Source organism: Taeniopygia guttata, chromosome 1, assembly GCF_048771995.1.
Source record: "Taeniopygia guttata chromosome 1, bTaeGut7.mat, whole genome shotgun sequence".
Classification (NCBI taxonomy): domain Eukaryota; kingdom Metazoa; phylum Chordata; class Aves; order Passeriformes; family Estrildidae; genus Taeniopygia; species Taeniopygia guttata.
Window position 1 is genome coordinate 3,121,714 of NC_133024.1, and position 19,795 is coordinate 3,141,508.

General features: G+C 39.8%; 1 protein-coding gene across 1 annotated transcript; it reads right to left on the reverse strand.

Annotated features, from left to right (window-relative positions):
- Positions 1-248: 248 nt before the first annotated feature.
- On the reverse strand, positions 249-9,381 carry SH2D1B (SH2 domain containing 1B). The gene is made up of 4 exons (XM_030286320.4): positions 9,087-9,381; positions 6,617-6,680; positions 4,210-4,378; positions 249-1,467 (listed from the first exon to the last, which is right to left on the reverse strand). The coding sequence occupies exons 1-4, from the start codon at positions 9,323-9,325 to the stop codon at positions 1,427-1,429; spliced, it is 513 nt and encodes a 170-aa protein (XP_030142180.4). The 5' UTR covers positions 9,326-9,381; the 3' UTR covers positions 249-1,426.
- Positions 9,382-19,795: the final 10,414 nt, after the last annotated feature.

Consider the following 19,795-nt stretch of genomic DNA (forward strand, 5'->3'; position numbering starts at 1 on the left):
GAGGAATTTTCCCTATAAAAACCGCTTGTGCCAGGATGGAGGTGTGTGGGCATAGGGGAAACCTTTCCTGAGGCTGACTCCTTCTTGCACACCCAGGATTGATCCCCGGGCTCAGCACTGTGTTGTTTTTTTTTTTCCGTGGCTGGCTAGATAGAATTTGACCACTAATAAAACTATTTTTATTTTTAATTTGGCTGAATCAATTTTCATTTATAACATGTGTCCAAGAGCATCCAGACATCCGTAATTCTTTGCTGTTTATTGTCTTGTAATTGTCCTAACTCTAAATTTTATTACTCTAATTGTATTACTATTTTTATAATCATTTTATTATTATTATAAAACTTAAAAAAAATTTAAAAAACCCAAGTGATTGGCGTTTTTCACATGCACGGATTGTTTTCTGCCATATTAGGCCTGCAAATAAAATATGTTTAAGAACATCTGTATCAGCCTCTGTATTTCCTCTACTGTTAACAGGACAAACAACGTACTGCTGGAATGTCTCAGCACAGCAGTTCCTCAGTCTGGTACCTGTGATAATTTGCTATCAGAAAGGCTGCTGGATTCTGCAAGTGAAGAGACATGTCAGCTCTGTGCTTCTACAGAGAAAGGGCCAGGGTGTTTATGTCCCAGAGTATAATTTTTTCATGGACAACTGCTTTCTTTTCAATTAATGAAGTTTTGGATACATATTTTAGTATTTCTTGGCATTGCTAGGGTTAGTTAATAGTCTAGGTTGGGTTTTTTTGTCTCTTTCATGCTACAAAAACTAGTTGAGCCCGGAGCCAAAAACTCTGCAACACTGTTAAATTCATAATGAAGTCCAAAGCACTGCAAGGTCTAAAATTCCTTTGACAAATAGTGTGAGAGAAACATAATAGAAAAAAAATCTAAACTAGTATTACCCATTAAAATACAAAAATAATTTGTGAAGGGTCTTAAACATACAACCAATACAAATGTCTTCCTCACAGTCTCGTATGGTGAGCGAGTCTGTAGTAGTCTGAAATATTTATTAAATATTTAAAATTTGGGTTAATATTAAAGCAAATTCTTGCATTAAAGAAACTAACAAAAATAAACAACAAAAGACATGTACATAATACAGAACTAATAGCAGCAGAAAATGGAACAGAGTAAGCATTCCCATATGTACAGAACCTATTAAAAAAGGTTCATGCTGACATTTATGTAGAACTTGTAGTCCTCTTGTAATCTTCCAGAGCTGTTCCTCAAACTTAAAAGTATTTCAAACTGTTTCCCTCTATTTTTTTATGGCATGGATTTAACACAGCATTTTTGTTTTAATTTGTATTGTTCAAATGACAGATTACTAGTATTCCTTGAGATTACTGAAATCCTATTAATTCCTCCAGGGCACATCCTGGAATGACAGCTTCCCAAACCTTCAGGTACAGATCCTTCAGGGTAAGACATCGACATAATCACCGCCGTCATCAATTTCTGGGAAGAAATACAAACAGAACAAGATGTCATTGCAAGGTACTCTTCTGAAAGGCCATGGGCAGGGCAGGTATCAGTAACTCTGATTTCTCGGTGTGCTATTGCAGGACCAACATTTAGGCCCCCAGTCCTATGGGCTGGATTCTCCAGGGAAAGGCAAAGCCTGCATTGCCTTTTCTGAGCCAGCAAATGCTGTTGTAAACAGTTGTATCCACATGCTAACCCCTCCTTCCTGAGGAACAGTCAAATGTCAGAAATCGTCCATTCTTGGTAAATCAGATCAGTAGCTGAGTAACTGTGACTTTCATAATGCATCCCTTCTTCTGTAAATAAATAACCAAGAGAAAAGTTCTCACCTCAACTCAAGAGGAGAGCCTGAAAAATCCCGTTCTCTCTTAGACTTTGTAAGATTACAGTTTTTGAGAAGCCAGGGAAAAAGCAGAAATTTAATGCTTGGAAATAAAGCTCGAACATGGAAACCTATTGCTCTTCAAGCAACTGCCCTTAGAAAATCTCTTCCTAGGCTAGAAAACAAAGCTCAAATATCTCCACTGCATATATTTTGGCATTGAAACGAAAGGGTTTGTTTTCCTCCCTGTGAGTGCAGATGAGGATATTGTGCATCTTCTAGAAAAATTCCTATTGCAGGACCAAAAATAAAATCCATATTACACCTGATTCTTCCTAAAAACATATCCATGTTGCTGCAATATTTTCTGTCTCCCTGCAACAGCAGTGATAAGAAACCATAACAACATTTTTAGAGCAAATGTGGCATATTTGCCATGTGATACAGGTGACAAGATAATGTTGATGACGTGGGAAATGTGTCTCTGTGGCTTCCCCTCAGCAAGGCTGCTGGGTCTGCCTGTCAGAGGCTGAAATAGTTCATGCCTCAAACTTTGATATAAAGTTCTGCTCATTGTAACAAAAACTGTATAAAGAAGCTTCAACCAAAGAAGCCTCCCTGAAGTTGCCTGACTGGAACTTTGGACTGAAAGTCAAACTAGTGAGATTAGATAAAGGAGAGCTCATTTTTCAGTTGCCTGAAACAAACAGCTAAACAAGGAAAAGAACGTGAGCCAAACCCAGCAGCCATACTAAGAATCATCTCTGCCTCGCTTCGGGGTGGGGGAGGCCATAGCCCACAGACCTCTTTTCTGGGAGGAGATTTGCACAGATTTCTCCCCCAGCCAAGGTGGGGGGAGGAAGTTTTGGCATTTTGCAACCTCTACTTTGGGGCAGGGAACCCATCCTCCCTTACACAAACTGGCTGTGGAACCCCCAACCTTGGGAATACCACATCCACGGGACATTCATGTGAGAGGCAGCTGAGGGAGTGCCTTAATCCATCAAAGACCCTCCTGAAGTATCTCCCAGAGTTGTTCCTGAAGCCTTGCACCACAGGACTGCACGTGATGCAAAAAACCCAGAGTCTGTTGTAAGAGACAATGGCAAACTTCCCCCTGCCCCAGGAAGGTGCCTGGGTTTTCCTGCCCAGCCTGAGTGTAAATTAACCCATCAGATTCTATGCTTTCAGGGGAAACCTTCACCACCAAGAAGACCAGCTGAGAGGATCAACAGAACATTGTTGATATCCACGGAGTGGTGATACTTTCTGTCACTCTCTTTCTGTCACCCCACCTCTTTCTCCTTTCTCTTCTTTTTACTCTCCTTTTTTTCTCTCTCTCTCTTACTGTCAAATAAAACTTATACTATCATCACTGGTGTATGGTCTCATTTGCACCTTAATTCAGGCAGAGGTATTTCTGATAACTTTAATAACTAGATCATAACACTACCCCACACCACCGTGCTGAGCTGCAAATCACAGGCCAGGGTAGAGACTCCAAAGGTTTGTTTCCTTTATGATATCTGCACTTAACAAAAGGATTTCCCTTACTCACGTGTGCCCTGGCTGGGGCTCTCAGCACACCCTGCCAGAGGTCATGGAACAACCCCAGGGTTATTTTGCAGCCCATGGCCTGATGGATGCTGCAGCTCAGTGTTGCACAGCAGGAACATGAAGAATGGTGTGAGGGATACTAGCAAGTTATCAACAGTATCTGCAGTCATGCTTTTCAAAACAAAGATATAAGGATGACATGGGACTATATATAACACAGTCTAAAGCTTTATGAGAACCTCTGTCTTTATTGTATTCATTTTCATAATTCTGTCAGGTAGAAGCATCATATCCTTGTCCTGGGACTCGTGAGCATAAATTAGCAGAAGAAGATCATTGAGAGACTGAACTCTGGTTCCAAAGCTGTAATCCTGAGCACAAGGCTATATGCTTGTTATGTTTGAATACAAATCACAAGCTGGCTTGCTTGCCTGCCCATCTTAGAACTAACTAAGATTTTGATATAAAAATATCTTGGAAACCTGGACAACGAAGGTAAAGGACAGCCTCAACCCCCAAGTGCAAGGGCCTGGTACCTTGGCAGAACCAGTAAAACTGGTTCTCAGCCTTCTCCATCCTAGAAGCATCAACATCCATGAACAAGAGAGCTAGAGGCAGCTTTTTTCATCATTGTGTGTCTCTAGTGATTTTAATTCGTTCATTTATAGTGGGTGAAGGTAAATAACCTGTTAGAATAATAATTTCAGTGAACATAAGAGAGAAAAGAGGATGTAAAACTTCTGTCCACGCAAAACAATGTTTAGCAAGTATTCACCGCAAACATGTCAATGCTCTTATCTTTAAAAAACCCACAAAGGCAGAGCTAAGTTTCTCACCATCATAAATGCTGTCCATTCCTGACTTGAAACTCTGGTTTCTTCTCAAGGCCTTCGGTTTCTTCACTGGGTAGCGGAGGTTTATTACCAGTCCTTGATTTGGCTTTTCAAAAGCGTATATTAAGTCCTTTAATGTTTTGAAAGTCCTGTCTGGAACACCTTCAGAAGTCTGTAAGGAAAGGATAACAAAATGTGTTTGCAAGTTCCCTTCACATGGAGTCCCTTAAATGAAAAGAATGACAAGTTGTTTCTTATTTACCAAGCAGCTGTTTTGTAAACAGGTTTGGTGACAGAATATTGCACTGTCCTTAAAACACTAGGGATACCTGTTTGGAGTCATGGTTATGGCACTAAAAGTAACCTTCCTCACCATCTTTTTTTTTTTTAAGAAAGAACATCAGTTAAATTATTGGTGTAGGTATGTGCTGCAACAATCCACTACAGCAGAGTGTTGAAGAGTGACAGCATTACACACCACTCTGGTCTGGGAGCAAAAGTTTAGGGATAACCTATTTAGTTCTCACTTAAAATGCTGCCTTTAAACAACTAGGTGACAAACAGAACCCAAACTTTTACAAAATATCAGCATTGGGAAGCAAAGGCTGTGTGCAGAAAACTGTTCTTTAAGTGTGGGCTCATATGACAGTATTGAACTGCTCCTGCAGCTCAGCCCTGCAGGGATCTGTGCACAAACTTTACAGTGCTGTGACTTCAGGGCATTGACAGACAGTGAGCAGCCCACTAGTAGTCATTAAATGAGAACAGGGCTTTGGTTTCACTTAATCTGCTAGCTAACAAAGAAACATGTAATTATTTTCTTTGGTTTTCTGCATCCTTCCTCTTCCATTCAGCCCTGGATGGACTGGGTGCCAATGCCTGTGTGTACTGGGTGTACTGGGATGAGTTAACTTCATAGCATCCTATATAGTGCTGTGCTCTGAATTTGTGACTGAAACAGTGCTGATAACACAGCCACCTTTTGGGTGCAGCATTAAGGATGTCTTTCTTGCACTTGGTTCCCCTGAGGAGTAGGCTGGGGGTGTGCAAGGTGCTGGCTGTCCCATCTCACCCCATCTGACACTGTAGTCAGCAATAAAAGCCCAGGGAAAGGGAGGACATTTGTGGTTATGTGTGCTGAGGCCTCACGTTCCAGGAGGTTGCTAAATATCTGTGTCCTGGTGGGAAGGAGTTGTTAAACTTCTTTGCTTTGCTTGTGTGCACAACTTTGCTTTACCTATTAACACTGTATTTTATCAGATCCAGGAGTTCCCTCACTTTTGCTCTTTGTGTTCTCTTCCCCCTGCCCTGCTAAGGAGGGAGGGAGAGAGCAGCAACCTCCCTGGTTGGGGCCAGCCTGCTGCACTCTAGAAAGCTCATGTCTGAATCTGGCATTAAAAAAAAAAACCAAACCCAAACAACCTCTCCTCTACCGTAAATACATTATTTCAGTCAATTATTTTAGTAAGCCAAAATTATCTGACTTAAATTTTTTAAGAACTGAATTGTTCTTTCACTTTATTGGCAAAACTTTATATGGAAGAATGAGTTTGAAAAGTCTAAAAATATCTGTGTAACCTGCTGACAGGAATGACAGCATAACCCCAGTAGAGTGGCTAAGGTCCAAAACAGAATATTTTTTGCCAGTAAACCATTCTTCTTCATGGGAAATTGTGTCTTTCATACACAGGCAAAACCACTAATAAGCAATAAATTACCAGCATATGAGAGCTTGGAGTGTTCTTTATGAAGTGATTTCCTCATTCCACTTAAATCCTGTTTAATATTGGCAGTCCTTTTGGCTGTACTACTACAAGCAGGGGAGTGAGCCAGCTTTTAAGTGTGTTTTCACATTGCTTGGGGATTTAGTCTCACATTTGTTTTACCTGAATAAGCAGCGTTATTTGGCATTGTCACTTCAGGTGCTTCACAATCACACAGAATTATAGATTTGTTAAATCAAAAAGATCATTGCAATATCCCAGATCCCTATGAGATGCTCCATTTACTAGCAGCACTTTCAAGTTGAAAAAGGTAATTAGGTAATTAGAATGGGAGAAAGTAAGAAAAGTACTAGATATTTCATCAGTGCTATCAAAAAGAAATGGTCAAATGAGAAAACAGCTGGTTAATAAATAACAGAGCCACTTAGAATATAAATAAATTCTACAAACACAAGAGCTACTTTTTGAGTTCATCTATAATAAGAATTGAGTAGAGAGCAAACTTGGAAATATTTTCTATAGTATTGTGTTTATGGATTTTTTTAAAATCTATGATCATAGACTAAAATGACAATATATTAAAATGATCATTGATCATAGATGAATCTAAGATCTTTTAATTTATGATTTTTTAAAAATCTATGATCCTTAATGCAGTCTTTAGAGATGTAATGAGAGTTACTCACCTGTATTCTAAAATATCCTTGGTGTTCTCTGAAGATACGGTAAGTGTAGATGAGGTCCTCAAAGCTGTGAAAAAACATTGTATACATTACACATCACATTAACAAAGTGGACATAGCTGCAAACAGTATTAGAGACATGAGAAGTGCAGTAAAATAATAATAAGCAGAGAAAGGAAAGCAAAAGATCGCAGAGATTACAAAATGCATGAAAGTTTAATATCTTGAAATGCAAGATTACTCTGACCAGGGATTTCAAAGAATATATGAACTAATATATGAACATCGACCTTTAACAAGGATAATTTAATTCCACAGACATCACCTCTTCTCATCTCTCTGTTATCTTCCTCACTGCTCTAACCTTCTTTTTGCATTTCTGTCACAAGAAGGCTGTTGAATTCTTAGAGAGATGTTGGCATGAAATGGCCTCCAGTCACCAGCACCCAGAAATTGACTGTATGGCTCCTCCTTCTGAGAATATTGTTCTTCCTTTGCATTTCCCAGGGTTTTAGTTATTGTTATTTTTGATAATAAGCAGGTGTTTGAACACTGAGGCTACTGATGTCTTTGAATATATTTTGTCAACAGAAATAAAAGCTTTATCAGCAATTCAGGAGGTGGACTGAAGATCATGACTGTGGTCAAAAAAGGTAGCAGAGTTGCAAGAAAATATACATCACAAATAAGTGAGGATGTTGAGGAGAGGGGGGAGCAGCATCTGAAAACAAGTTTTTTTTAACTTGTGTGCCTGTTCATCAGGAGGACTTCAGCTGAGGCTATGTGGAGTGAACTGACATGAGAAGGAGGATCTTGGGGCAGAAAACTGCTTCAGGGCACTTGCACATAAGTTAAGGGTTACTGAAAATAAACAACTTTGTTCTGAAAAAAACTTACTATGAACTGAGATTAGAATAAGGCTTTCAGTTATAACAGATTTAATTTAATTCAAAAAGTGGTATCACAGGGATGCATATTTTGTTTCTGTAATTTTTACAAAATGAGCATGAAACTACCATTAAAAGGGTAATTCAAAAGTTGCCTTTGAACATCACTAAGAGTTTCAGTGTTGGTTGCCCCCAGTTTTAGGGCACTTTGCCTCGTGAACCACTGCCAGGCAGCCCAGTTTCTGGGGCAATTCTCAGCCAGTGCACTAATACATCCCATGTGCTGTCTGAACATAAGCCTTGCTCTGACCTGTGCAAGCCACCACCTGTGTACCACTGCTGCTGCTCTCACAGTTTAACTGTGGCATTTGTTCATGTCAGGATTATAGAAAAATCCACTGAACTTCCATTTTTATCAGCTTTTAGCACTAAAACCCACAGAGGCAAACTGGAACTTATGATTTTTCATGTGCCTGCGCAGAATATTGTAGCAGGCAGATGTGACAGGGCAGAGTATGTCTGCAAGACATCACAAGGCAAATCTGCTTTGCCCTTAAAAAAAAAAAAAGAAAGATGAAAGGAAAAGCAACTGTGTTGGTGTGGCACAAAGCCTAACCCACTGTCATTCTTCCTCTGTGTCCCCAACTTGCTATTTCTCTTCTACTCATTGTGTTATTTTGCAGATCTCCTTTCTTCTACCCACCAACCCAACAGTACTCCATTTCTCTCTCCCCTTTTCTCCCCTCTCCATTGATTTGTTTCATAAGAAATTCATTTTTAGTGATTGATAAAAACGTCTTCTCATATTTGTTCATTAATTAGATGTGTCAAAAGGTTTTCATGTCACACTCAAACGTACCCGCAATGAGAGTGTGAAACTTCATAGGTTCAAAGAAACACCTAGATTCTAATTTTTAAACTTTGCATTATGAACAGATCAATTACATATGAAAAGTGTAAAAAGGGAAATAAAAGTGCTATTCCCTACAGAACAAGAAAATAATAAAATTTGAATTGTAGCAATTAAAACTTTGAACTAGAAATAGCAGTTTTCTAAGCCCATCTTTTCTGTGGATTTGTCATATAAATTCAAACAGAACTTTGTAATTTTCAGCTTCAGCTATGTTCTTATATCAGGTAAAATTCCTTTGAACCACAAGGCTGAGCTTTTATCAGACAGAAAGTCTACAAAAAAGGAAGTGTTTTGTAACACACCATGAGAATTTTCAGTGTCTCAACAATGCTAAAATGCTGTTTACTCATTACAGAGGCAGTTACTTTGAGCAAGGATCTTAGCATATTTTGGCAGGCTGAGGTATTTTCTCTGGGCTCCCCTTATTCTCTGCAGAGAGAGACCAGCATCACCAGATTATTAATTTATCATCTGTTACATAAAACAGTTTTTTGGAAATGCTGTACCCTCACTAGTCACTATAAAGGAAACCTAAAGCACCACTTGAATACTTGAATAGACACACTCTCTGTAGTCTGTTAATATCAGGGAAGAACTATCAATGTTAGAGAAGATGATTGTTGTCTTTGGACCCAACTGCAAGCTGATAAAAAATCGGCGTTGGAATACTTACAGAACACAGAGACACAAGGCTCCTTCCACACTCTCACTCTCCCGTATTAAATAGCTGCCATTCTTTTTCTTCTTGCTCAGCAGCTCTTCACAGGTTTTTTTGGTTATCTTTCCGTGAAAAAATGGGAATTCCATGGACCAAAGAAAACAAGGTATCTTGCCTTTCAAAGCAGCTCTAGAGAAAGTCAGAAGGCTGTCATGAGAAGCAACCTTGCTCCAAAGGCAGCTTGCTGTGGACATCTGAAGCTGGAGGTGCCAAGGACACACAGGAGCTCATCTGTGTTGTTTGCTGAGCTGTCCCCAGTGAGGTGGGGGAGCTCTGCAGCTCTATGGTCATGAGCTCTGTGGTGGCAGGAAAAGGTTGGTCTACACTGGTCACAGTCCACATCAAAAAGGAAGAAACTTCTGTCACATTATACCAGCAGAATTTTGTGTTATTTATCGCACCTCTAAGCTATGAAATCACTAAGTTGACACTGAGGTATAGTTACATTTTTAAGTTAACTTTTATGTTTAAAGTGGCTCAAAGCCCAGCAAATAGGGTCCTATGCTTCAGGAATGTCAGGACTGTATAGGTGAGGATAAAATTATCTAAAAGGACCTTTCTCTTTTTTCAGGTGATTTTGAGAAGAGAAAATAAGTGTGTGTGATATTTGAATCAACATCAGTCATGAAGCTATAGAACGTGCCAGAAAAAAGCTGGCAATTCGCTGTTCATGCAGAGGTTTAAACAAATTTCCTCAAAATAAACTGTAGAAGGACAAATAGTATTTAATGGAGGAACAGTGGGAGATGCCAGGAATCCTGTCATCCTGATCACAGAGAAAAAATCTGTGAAAAAACCAACATAAATACTGATGGAATACTGTAAGCAAAAACAACCATGTTTTGTATGCAGCTGTTACATTTGTGTTTTTTCTCTGACAACTTTGTACACAGAAAAATCTTACCTTAACATTTGTGTGTTTAACTGCAAGTTGATCATGCATCACACTAAGACCATTTCCAGGTGGTATCTTAGTTAGTTGAGGAATAAAGTACCTCTAAAAATGTTCTGTTTTGTCTCAAAGAAATGTAAAAACTTAAGAAAGAAAGATATACCAAGAGATAAACTGAGAAATGGCAAGTCCAAGGTGCTGCTGTTGCTGAGGTCTGTCCTGCAGTGACCACAAGTTACTGATAAAACAAGTCCTGACCACCAAGAACATGAACTTGTTTAGATATTTAGATCCTCCAGTTTCAGCTGTCTGCAGACAGTTGCATTTGGAATAAGTCTTATTTTATCCTCCAGTGGGATGGGGATTGAGATATTGGGAGGGAAATATCCTGGTCTTGTAAGCATCCTTAAGAACAAACATCCTTATGTGACAAAGATTCACCTTCTTATTAAATGCACTTGTATTTTCCTCAGGTTAAAACTGTGGCTTATTTTCCTACACATTGTATAAATAAACATTTTCCATGAGGTATTGTGAGGTGAATAGCTTTTCCAGAAGCCCAGCTCTGCAAATGAAGAGCAGCAACTGCTCAGCACTGTCCTGCTTCAGGCAGGTTCTCTGCTTGCATTGAAAGGAGGGTGGATAGGAAAGAACTGCAAATTCCTCTTTTGAAAAGGTAATAAATAGACTTCACAATTTTCCCTGAAGGTCTCATTACCTAGGTACAGAAATATATGACAGAAGTTTCAGTAGATATTGCAGATCTTAATGTAGAATTTACTTAAAGTGAAACAGCAACAACACACTACCTGCTGTTGGATTAGCAGAGTGTTTGATAAAAAAAAAAAAAAAAAATCTTAAGAAATTTTAAGAACTTGAGGAGAAATCTTTTACCTCACCTTACCTGTCTGTACTATTATACAAGTAGTACAAGTAATATAAATGGACCTGAGAATAAGATAGAATGCTTGATTTACAAGCAGAAATCATTGAAATATACTAGAGAAAGGGGTTTTGGAGGAAGAAAGGAGAGAGGCTGTAAATATGGTTTGGTCAGTCACTAAATACGTGTGGCTGTGCGTGTATGTGTGTGTTTTTGGGGGCTAATCCAGGGCAAAACCACACAGCTTCTGCCAAATACACAGCAGGGCTTTATTCTATTTGGGGTACCTGTTGGTGGATGCTTGTGTAACACCTGGCAGGGGGGATTTCCTTGTCAGTCCCCATAGAGCTGCACCATGAGCCTCACCACAACTTGTATGCACAGCATGGAATCTTTACACTGCCTGTAGGGGTCACATAACAATATATTTCCATGTAGCCTAATGTAAACTCTGAGCAGACATTTCCTAACACAAACATTTCCAGTTTAATAAATCTCACAAGTATTTTTGGCTTACACAAACCTGCATACCCAGGCAGGTCTGAAGAGTGGTAAGAAATATGACCTGATGATATTAAGTCTGATTAAATGAGTGATGAGAGACCTGGGGAGCTGGAACCAAACTAAGCAATAGCTCTTGTTAATCTGTGCTTAAAGTAATTTTATTTACTCCACTCCAAAATAAAATAGGGTTGTTTTTTATTCCTCATCCACTTAAGGAGATTTCATAGTTCCTAGGATAGCCTCTCGCAGTGACTATCCTTTCAGATGGCAGAGAGCACGGGAAAACCAAAGTATTTTTTCCTGAGATTGAATCTTGGCCTGCTTCTACCACAGCATGGGGAAAAAACAGAGTTTCCTAAAAATCCTGTTTGCTAAAAATCTTCTGTGTGTCAAAACAATCACATCCTTCAGTCAACCTTATGCTTTCTGAAGTTAATGCAATCACTTCTGAAGGAAATCTTTTTCCATAAGCCACCTTTTCTTGCATTGTTCTCTTTACTTTTCCCTGGCACCAGTTTGGCTACTACTTCTATAAAATTTGATGCCTGTAAATAAGCAAATCTTCTGATTAGAAGAGCAGGATAGTTAGCCACTCTTCCCTTCACAAATAGGTGTTAGAGAAACGACACCTGCAATATTTTGACAGCAGTACCAAGCCATTGTTGACCGTATATCTCATGGGTTTTCTGCCATTCAGCTGCCTGGACTAATTTTCTTTTTTTTTTTTCTTTTCCTCCTGTTATTGTAAAACTTAGCAAGGCTATTTTATAGTGACAGGTTCTGCAATGTCTCCCAGCTGCAGCTCTAGCACAGCAAAGCCCTTGCCAGTGCCTTCTGTAGGAACAGGAAATCTGGGGAGAAGCTAGGCTGCTTCACAACTCTGGGGGCCCTATGTTCAGTAAATTATCAGTGTGGGATATCAGGGCTAAATAAAAGCTCTGGTCAAGAGCAAAACCAGCAAGGAACTGAAGGTCATTTGTAATCTAGCCAGAAAGATAAAAACAGCCACAATGTAAGAAAACAGAAAGTAAGTTGAGCTCTAGCTAAATCTCCTGCAATTTGAGGTCTCCTTGAGATGTGTTGCTGGGCAGTCCCAGCTTACTTGCACTAAGTCCTGTGGCTTACTCTGCCAACACAACAATAATGTTTTTGCAAGAAGAACTGTAACAGCAAAAAATTACATTTAATTTCAATTTACAGCTTTAGCACGATATCTACACCAAGCTCTAGTTTTGCAATTTACTGTGCCTGGATACAAAGGGATTTTTTTGGTAGTATCTGCTGATGGCAAGATTTACTTGAGACTGAAAGAAAAATCATAATGATGCAAATTCAAGAAGAAAATTGAACTAGTGTGTCTATTACTTAGAGATTGCTGCTGCAGGTGCTAGTGGAGCTCCAGGGAGTCAGAACTCTCTCATTAACTTTCTAATAACATATGAACCTAGGAGGAAAAGCCTGTTTTATAACCCTCTTAACATACTGCCTGTTTTTTAAAATACAAATAAAGAGAAAATGGTAGTTCAGAATGAACTGAGAATGGTAGTTCAAACTTGTCTGTGTTAAATGTTGAATTAAAAAGTCACAGAGACAAACAATTAAAAAAAGTTTACAAGATACATGAATATGTGTAAGTAGAGGGTTTTGGTCTCAAAATTATCTAGAATTTTGCTTAAATGTGTATTTATAGGATAGAGTCATAAAACAGCAATTTCCTTCTCACTGGCAACCATATTGTAAGGGTTCAGAGTGATCCATATTCAATTACCCTCTGAGCTTATAATTACTCTGAGCTGTTTGTATTTAAGTGTTAATGTTGCATTTAAGTGTTATGATCTGCCTCTGAGGCAAGGTAACTGAGGCTCTTGTTAATAGATCCCTTGGAGTGAATTAGAGTGAAACAATACTGAATGACCAGTTTATATATGAGGCATACTTATTTTAAAACAATTTCACTGCAACAGAAAGAAGGAATGTAGCCATTTTAGTTCTTTCCTACAAAAAATATAAAAATATATCCTGAAAATTCAGCTTCTAAGACATCATCCATTGGTCTCAAATGTCACATAAATCAATTAATGAAATGCAGTAAGAAATTATCTCAGGTCATGATGCCTCCAAATTACTGCCTTCCTGTTAAGAAATGTGCAAATAAAGCTGTAGGAAGTGACAAACCTCACTTGCACTTATTCACGTTTCTGCACTTCCCCTACATACTCCATCACATAGAACTGCACTGTAAAAGTTGGAGCTTTTGTCTTAATATTTTACAAGACTCAAAGCAGGGTGTTTATCTGTCCTTCACTTTTAGAGTCATATTAACAGCGTCATCATTTTTACCTTGTGAATTTTCTCTTACTGGTAGATCTTTTAGCCCTTACTAATATTTTCCTAGTCACTAACTTACAGTGAGAATAATGTGCATGGCAACTGCAGCTTGCCACACTGGCAAAGTGCCACATTTGCAGAATATTGAAAATAACACTTCTCTCCTGCCTTTGCCCCCCATGGTAATTAGGCACTGAATAATGTAAAGTAAACCAGAATAAAAACATACAAACTTCAGAGGGCTTCTTGCATCATTTTCTAAACCACTTGGGTGCCAGCATTTAATTTTTATCCTACAACTACCAAACTTCTTTCACATAATCCTCTTCCTTTACTGATGGTCTGGGCAGCACTACAGAGGGGATCAGAGAACCAGGTACTCCAAGAACGTGCAGTGCATGCACAGGACAAAATGATGGTCCCAGCTCTCAAGAGTTCACAGGACAAGTTCACACAAGGCTTGGATTCATATCCTGGGCAAGACAACATCAATCCCCATACAGGAGCTTATGCTTGAAAGCATCAACTTTGTAAAGCTAAAGGCTAAAACACAAATGGGAGTTTAAGTCAAAGCCATTAAAAAATGGGGTCAAAATAATAGGCTAGGAGAACTGGTTAAAGCTGATTTTGTGTAGCATATCAAAAGCAAAGAAAACACTTAGGCTGCCCATCTGGTTTAAGCCAAAAGCCAATATCCCACTTCCAAAAATGGTTACTAGTTGATATGAAGAAAAAGAAAGAGTAAGAAACACTTTTTTTATACAAAAGTGAGTACAGTTCTTGTACAAAAGAGGATAAATACTGTGAAAGGACAGCTAGGATAAGAACCTTATCTGTAAAAATCAGTAGGGAAAAACACGTCCTGCTAGACAGAAGTGGCAAAGCTCAGATGAAATCTGAATATGGGAAGCTACAGATGGCCCAGCAAAGGTGCCATTCAGCTTTGTGTCCCTTCAGTCGTGCCCTGTGGTAGAAAACATAATGGAAGAATAGTTTTAGGGAAAACTGGCTTGGTAGCCCTAGGTTCCAAGAGAATGCATTGATTAAATTAAAGATGTCTGTTAGCCAGTTGTCTCAGTCAGAATCTTCTGTGATTCCTCAAAGGAAAGCCAGAAAGAAGCAAAGGGAAGCCCACAAGGAGAGTGGAAATCACAACAGAGCAGGTCATAGGATGGAAGGGAGGGAGACAGACAAAAAGGGCACAGAATGAGCAGCAGAAAATAGGAAAAATAAGTGAGATCCTGCAAGGAGTCCTTAAAGGTCACTAAAACCTTGGGAAGGGTGTCAGGTGTTCAGGGCCAGGTACACTCATCCAGCAGGGCAGTGCCTGAGTCAGCCACACGGGAAGGGAAAGGAGAGGCAAGGCAACAAAGCAGGGAAAAAATGGGAACTAGGAAAAAAAAAAAAAAGATTAATGAATGAAACAGAATGTGATTTTCCTAAAAAACAATCAAAGGCTGACGAGAATAATAAAAAGGGGAAAATATCTAAAGACCATTTGACTTGATTTTTTTTGAAGACATATCAGCAAGCATTGATACCCAAGTGATTCATTAGGGCAGTATGAAGTACAGGTACCATGACTTTCATGTGAACCTAGCCCATGAACTGCACTGCAGGATGGTTTTCCCACACTGCTGCAGCTTCTCTGATCAAATTAATTTTTATCTTTTCCAGCACAGTTGTATATGAGCAGATGAACTTTTCTTTTTTGCAAGGACAGTTTATAAAAGTGACCTGAGTGGAGACCATGTGAGGATTCCCAGCTTTTCTGTGGATTTCAGAAGAGCTAAGAGCTTCACTTTGGCAGCTTACTATTTGCCTGCAAAGGCACCTGCCTCTCTCCATGAGAAACATTCTCCCTAACCCTTAGCTGGTCTCCTGCTAGTTTTCATTATTTTGCAAATAATTAGATGAAAATGTAGGAAATTAAAATATAGTTTAGCATTTCAGCCCAAATCAGTGCTTGTAGACCCCCAAACCAGTTAGACAACCTTTGTTCTTTTTGACACAAATTAGTAGAGGCCAGCATTTATCAAGGGCTTTGTGTTTTTACAGAATGCCTAGATTAGAAGTGCTAAGCCTGGTAGGAACACAATTTCTGTCACTTGATTAAGAGGGGGAAAAGAAAGGACTTGAACTACTCCCTTTCACAGGTAAAACTTCCCACTGCTACTGTTGATACTATCAAATTCATATTCAAACCCAAATGCTCCATCTCACAGCATGAAAGCTGAGTGCAGTGATTCTCTGGCTTGGTGCCTCTGAAAACAGCTCCACTGCACTGGTTAAAATAATCATGAAGGGGGAAGCAGAAATGAAAATTAATGGCACAAACACTTCAATTTCTCTTTGGAAGTTTGGGAGTTCATCAACAAAGCTTACTTAACTCCTGTAGAGGAGAGAGGGGTAAGATTTGGTGCTATAAAGCATCAAAGATTTGGTGCTATAAAGACTATTTATCTGTATATATATGTTCCATTACAGAGGAGGAAAATACACCTTACTGTGCAATCATTTGTGGTTCAGTTTTGCAACCTGACACGCTGGCAGTGTAAGTGTGGCAAGACCTCACTGTTCTGTTTGTGAACATCTCACTTCTGTCATCTAAAGAACACATCTGTTTGGATATGAATTCACAAGGACCTTATTGCTCACCTGTGAAGAAAAGACTTGTTATGAGACACCACAGTATATATGCAAAAAAAAAAAAAAAATGTTCTGCAACCATGATTAGGACCAAAAGAGAGAAACTGCAGTGCAAAAACCCTTTACCTACAAGATTCAAGGGCCCTGAACACAGCCCCCAGGGATCACTGGCATGGCTTCAGGGTGTCCTGGGTGCTCCCAGGGATGGCAACCCAGGGATGACTGCCTGGTCCTGGCCCTGGCTGCCAGTGGGTCCCCAGCCCCATGGAAAAAGCCCTGAAAATGACTGTAAATCTGTCCAAGTGGAACATCTGGAATTACATCAAAACTAGAATTTATCCACAAGTTTCCTTGCAAAATTGGGGATCATTAGTCTTATAGTAAAAGGTGATTTTTAACAGCAGAGCTTTCAGCAGACTATCAAGCAGATCTGTTTTCTTGCACACCCTCTGAGAGCCCTATTAAGCCCTTCCACTCTGCAGCCCGTGCTCTTTACTACATGCTGGGCTTTTTGTTTTAGTGAGGAGTTTTTTCAGCAGTTTTAGTGCTGAAAAATATGGAAGGCCTGTCATGCTGGTTTGTCACTTCATGATCCATTAAATTGCCTTCTCCAGCTGAGAGCTGCTCTGTAGGTTTTCTCAACAACTTCCATAAAATAACATCTCACTCAGCTTGTTGCAGACAAATATGCAATGGTTACATCTAATACTGGGCTAACAGCAGGTGGGGTAGACTTTGGCTTTAAAAAGGTACTCAGTTATTAAATTTTAGACCCCCAAAAAAAACAAATGAGAAATTGCTTTCACAGCGAGTGAGAAAACGGATTTCTGGATAGTGTTACAGTATTTTTCCAGTTATTTGTTTTAAACTGCAATTAAGTTATGTATAGAAACTAAGGAGGAACCAACAAGGTCACTGATATAAATCAACAAAACAGAAAGGTCTTATCTCTGTATTTGCATACTGTATTTGGGCAATACACATCTCCCTTTATCTATCTAAAGAGAGGCAGAGAAGGTTTTTATCACAATTCTTAGAATAGCTCTGTGAAGGGATAGGACCCGTAATTGAGACCAGTCTCAAGAGGCTTCTGTGGGGCTGCCTTGTATCGATATTTTTGGTTGGAACATGTCCTTTTTCCCCCCTTTTTACATTACACAGCTGAGTTAAGAGAGAGGACAGAAAAGGAATGTTCATTTTGTCATCTGAGGAAGGAATAAAGATGATGGGTACATGGTCACCCCGTGTCCCATGGTGATTGATAACTCCCAGTACATTGCATTCCTTTTGCTTTGACTTTTCTCCCTTGACTGAGGGCTACAGCAGGATGCTGAGGTTAGCCTCAAATTTTGATATGTCCCATTTTCATGAATCGATTCCAGCCTTGTATAAGGTTTATCACTTCAAAAACAAATGCTCTTATATGTTAAAGGACAGGTACAGAAGAGAGCAAGGCAGGGATTTGCACACCCACCTCAGCACGGGGCTGCCCTGGTTCCTTCAGAGACAGCACTGTGTTGGTGCAGGAGGAGCAGGGCTGCCCCGTGGGCCATGCAGCAGCTGCAGGAGCAAAAAGCAGTGGTTGGGCTCCCTTTGGCTCTAACATCCTCAGTGCCACAACACAGGCACTCTACCAGCTGTTAATGGTCATTGGGTGCAGATATGCACAATGGCTCTTCCTGCAGGAGCTAATTCTGGGCTGGCTGTGATAGTCACCAAGCTTCTAGCATCATTCTACCTTCATTTCTCAATGAGAAAAAGCCCTTTCATGAGATAAAAACAAAGCAGTGAGATGAGAGTATGATAGCTAAAACATCCTTATGTGCCCATTCCTGAAGCAACAAAAAGTAGTGTCTCTCTCCCTCTGCCAGGTGAAGAGTAATTCTTGTACAAGATGTACTTTTGGGAGAAATGAGGGTTCAATAGGTCTGCCAGTGATTTTTCCTTAACCCACACAATGTGTTATTATTATCATTCAGTTACCCAAACCCCATTTTCACTCTGCTTAAAAAGGGAAAAATGATTATTTTAAATTTACATGGTATGCAAATAGGTCATGTATTCAAGCATGTGTAGCAGGACACTCTGTGTAGGCTAGGGTACAGCAGCTCAGACTTTGCCTGATTTACAAGCTGGCAGTGATGAACTGAGCAAAGAGGATTTTTGGTGGTGATGAATGCTTGCCAAACAATCTCAATTTAGACCCACCATGACCAAGTGCCAGACAGACACTTCCTGGCTGAGTCTGGCGCCAGCACGGGTGGGCAGGCCCTGAAAGGAGTGTGAGAGCCAGAAGTGACGAGTAGGAGAAACCCAAGAGATGATAAAATCTCTTTCAGCAGTGAAGCACATTTTGCTGAGCAGGTGCATTGGGTCTGGCTGAGCTGGAGTTAATTTTCCCTTAGAGGCTCTCACAGTGCTGTGATTTGCATGGGTAGCTGGAAAGGTGTGGATAACACATCAGTGTTTTGGGTACTGCTGAACAGCACAGGCACAGCATCAGCACTGCCTCTCCACATAACCCCACCCCCATCAAAGGGGCTTGGGGTTGGCAAGGTCCTGGGAGGGATATATATATATATATATATATATTTATATTTATATTTTTGTACATATATATGTGGGAATGTGGGAATCCAGGGCATCCCTCTGGCTGCCCTGGCAGGTCTGGGACCCTGGCAGGGGTCAGGAACCCCCCTGGACAGAGCCCCCAGAGACACTTTCTGTGATCTCTGTCCATGGAAAAGAGTTTTCAATCTTACAGGATGAATTACCAGCTCTGAGTGTTTGATATCAGTAATAATTAAGTGTGGCACGGGTGCAAAAGTAAAATTTTAGGTTTCTAGATGAGGAGTCCAAAGGGGACAGGATGAAGGAAATTGGGTGTGCCTTGTCCTTTTCCTCCTTCTTCATGCCCTCCATGTTTCACTGTGGTGTTGGCATTTTTCTGTTGGTTCAGGCTGGGGACACACTGTCCAACGTAGGTGACAGATATTGGCACGTTATTGTAAATCCAGCACAGGTAGTTTGTGGTATTTAATGTTTGTACCATCCCACTGAGGGCAGAGCCCCACACGCTGCCCTGCAGGACAGAGCTGCAGCAGGGCAGCAGAACATGTTAGAGATAAACAGAATAAACAACCTTGAAACCAGCACAGACCAATTATGGTTTCTGCTTTGGCAGTGGGGCTGACAGACAGAGACTTTCTACAATCTTGGAATTATCAATACCCACAGATTCCAACATATATATATATATATATATATATATATATATGTATATATATATATATATATATATATATGTATATATATATATATATATATTTATATATGTCCTTCTCAGATATAAAAGCTAAGGAAAGGAGGAGGAACAAGATGAGCAACATTTTCTCTTTACAATGTTTG

Excerpts from the sequence above, each read along its gene's own strand:
- SH2D1B (XM_030286320.4), bottom strand. The coding sequence starts at position 9,325 with ATGTCCACAGCAAGCTGCCTTTGGAGCAAGGTTGCTTCTCATGACAGC. Across the intron at positions 4,379-6,616 it reads AAGGATATTTTAGAATACAG|ACTTCTGAAGGTGTTCCAGA; the intron begins GTGAGTAACTCT and ends CTTTCCTTACAG. Across the intron at positions 1,468-4,209 it reads AATGGACAGCATTTATGATG|AAATTGATGACGGCGGTGAT; the intron begins GTGAGAAACTTA and ends ATTTCTTCCCAG.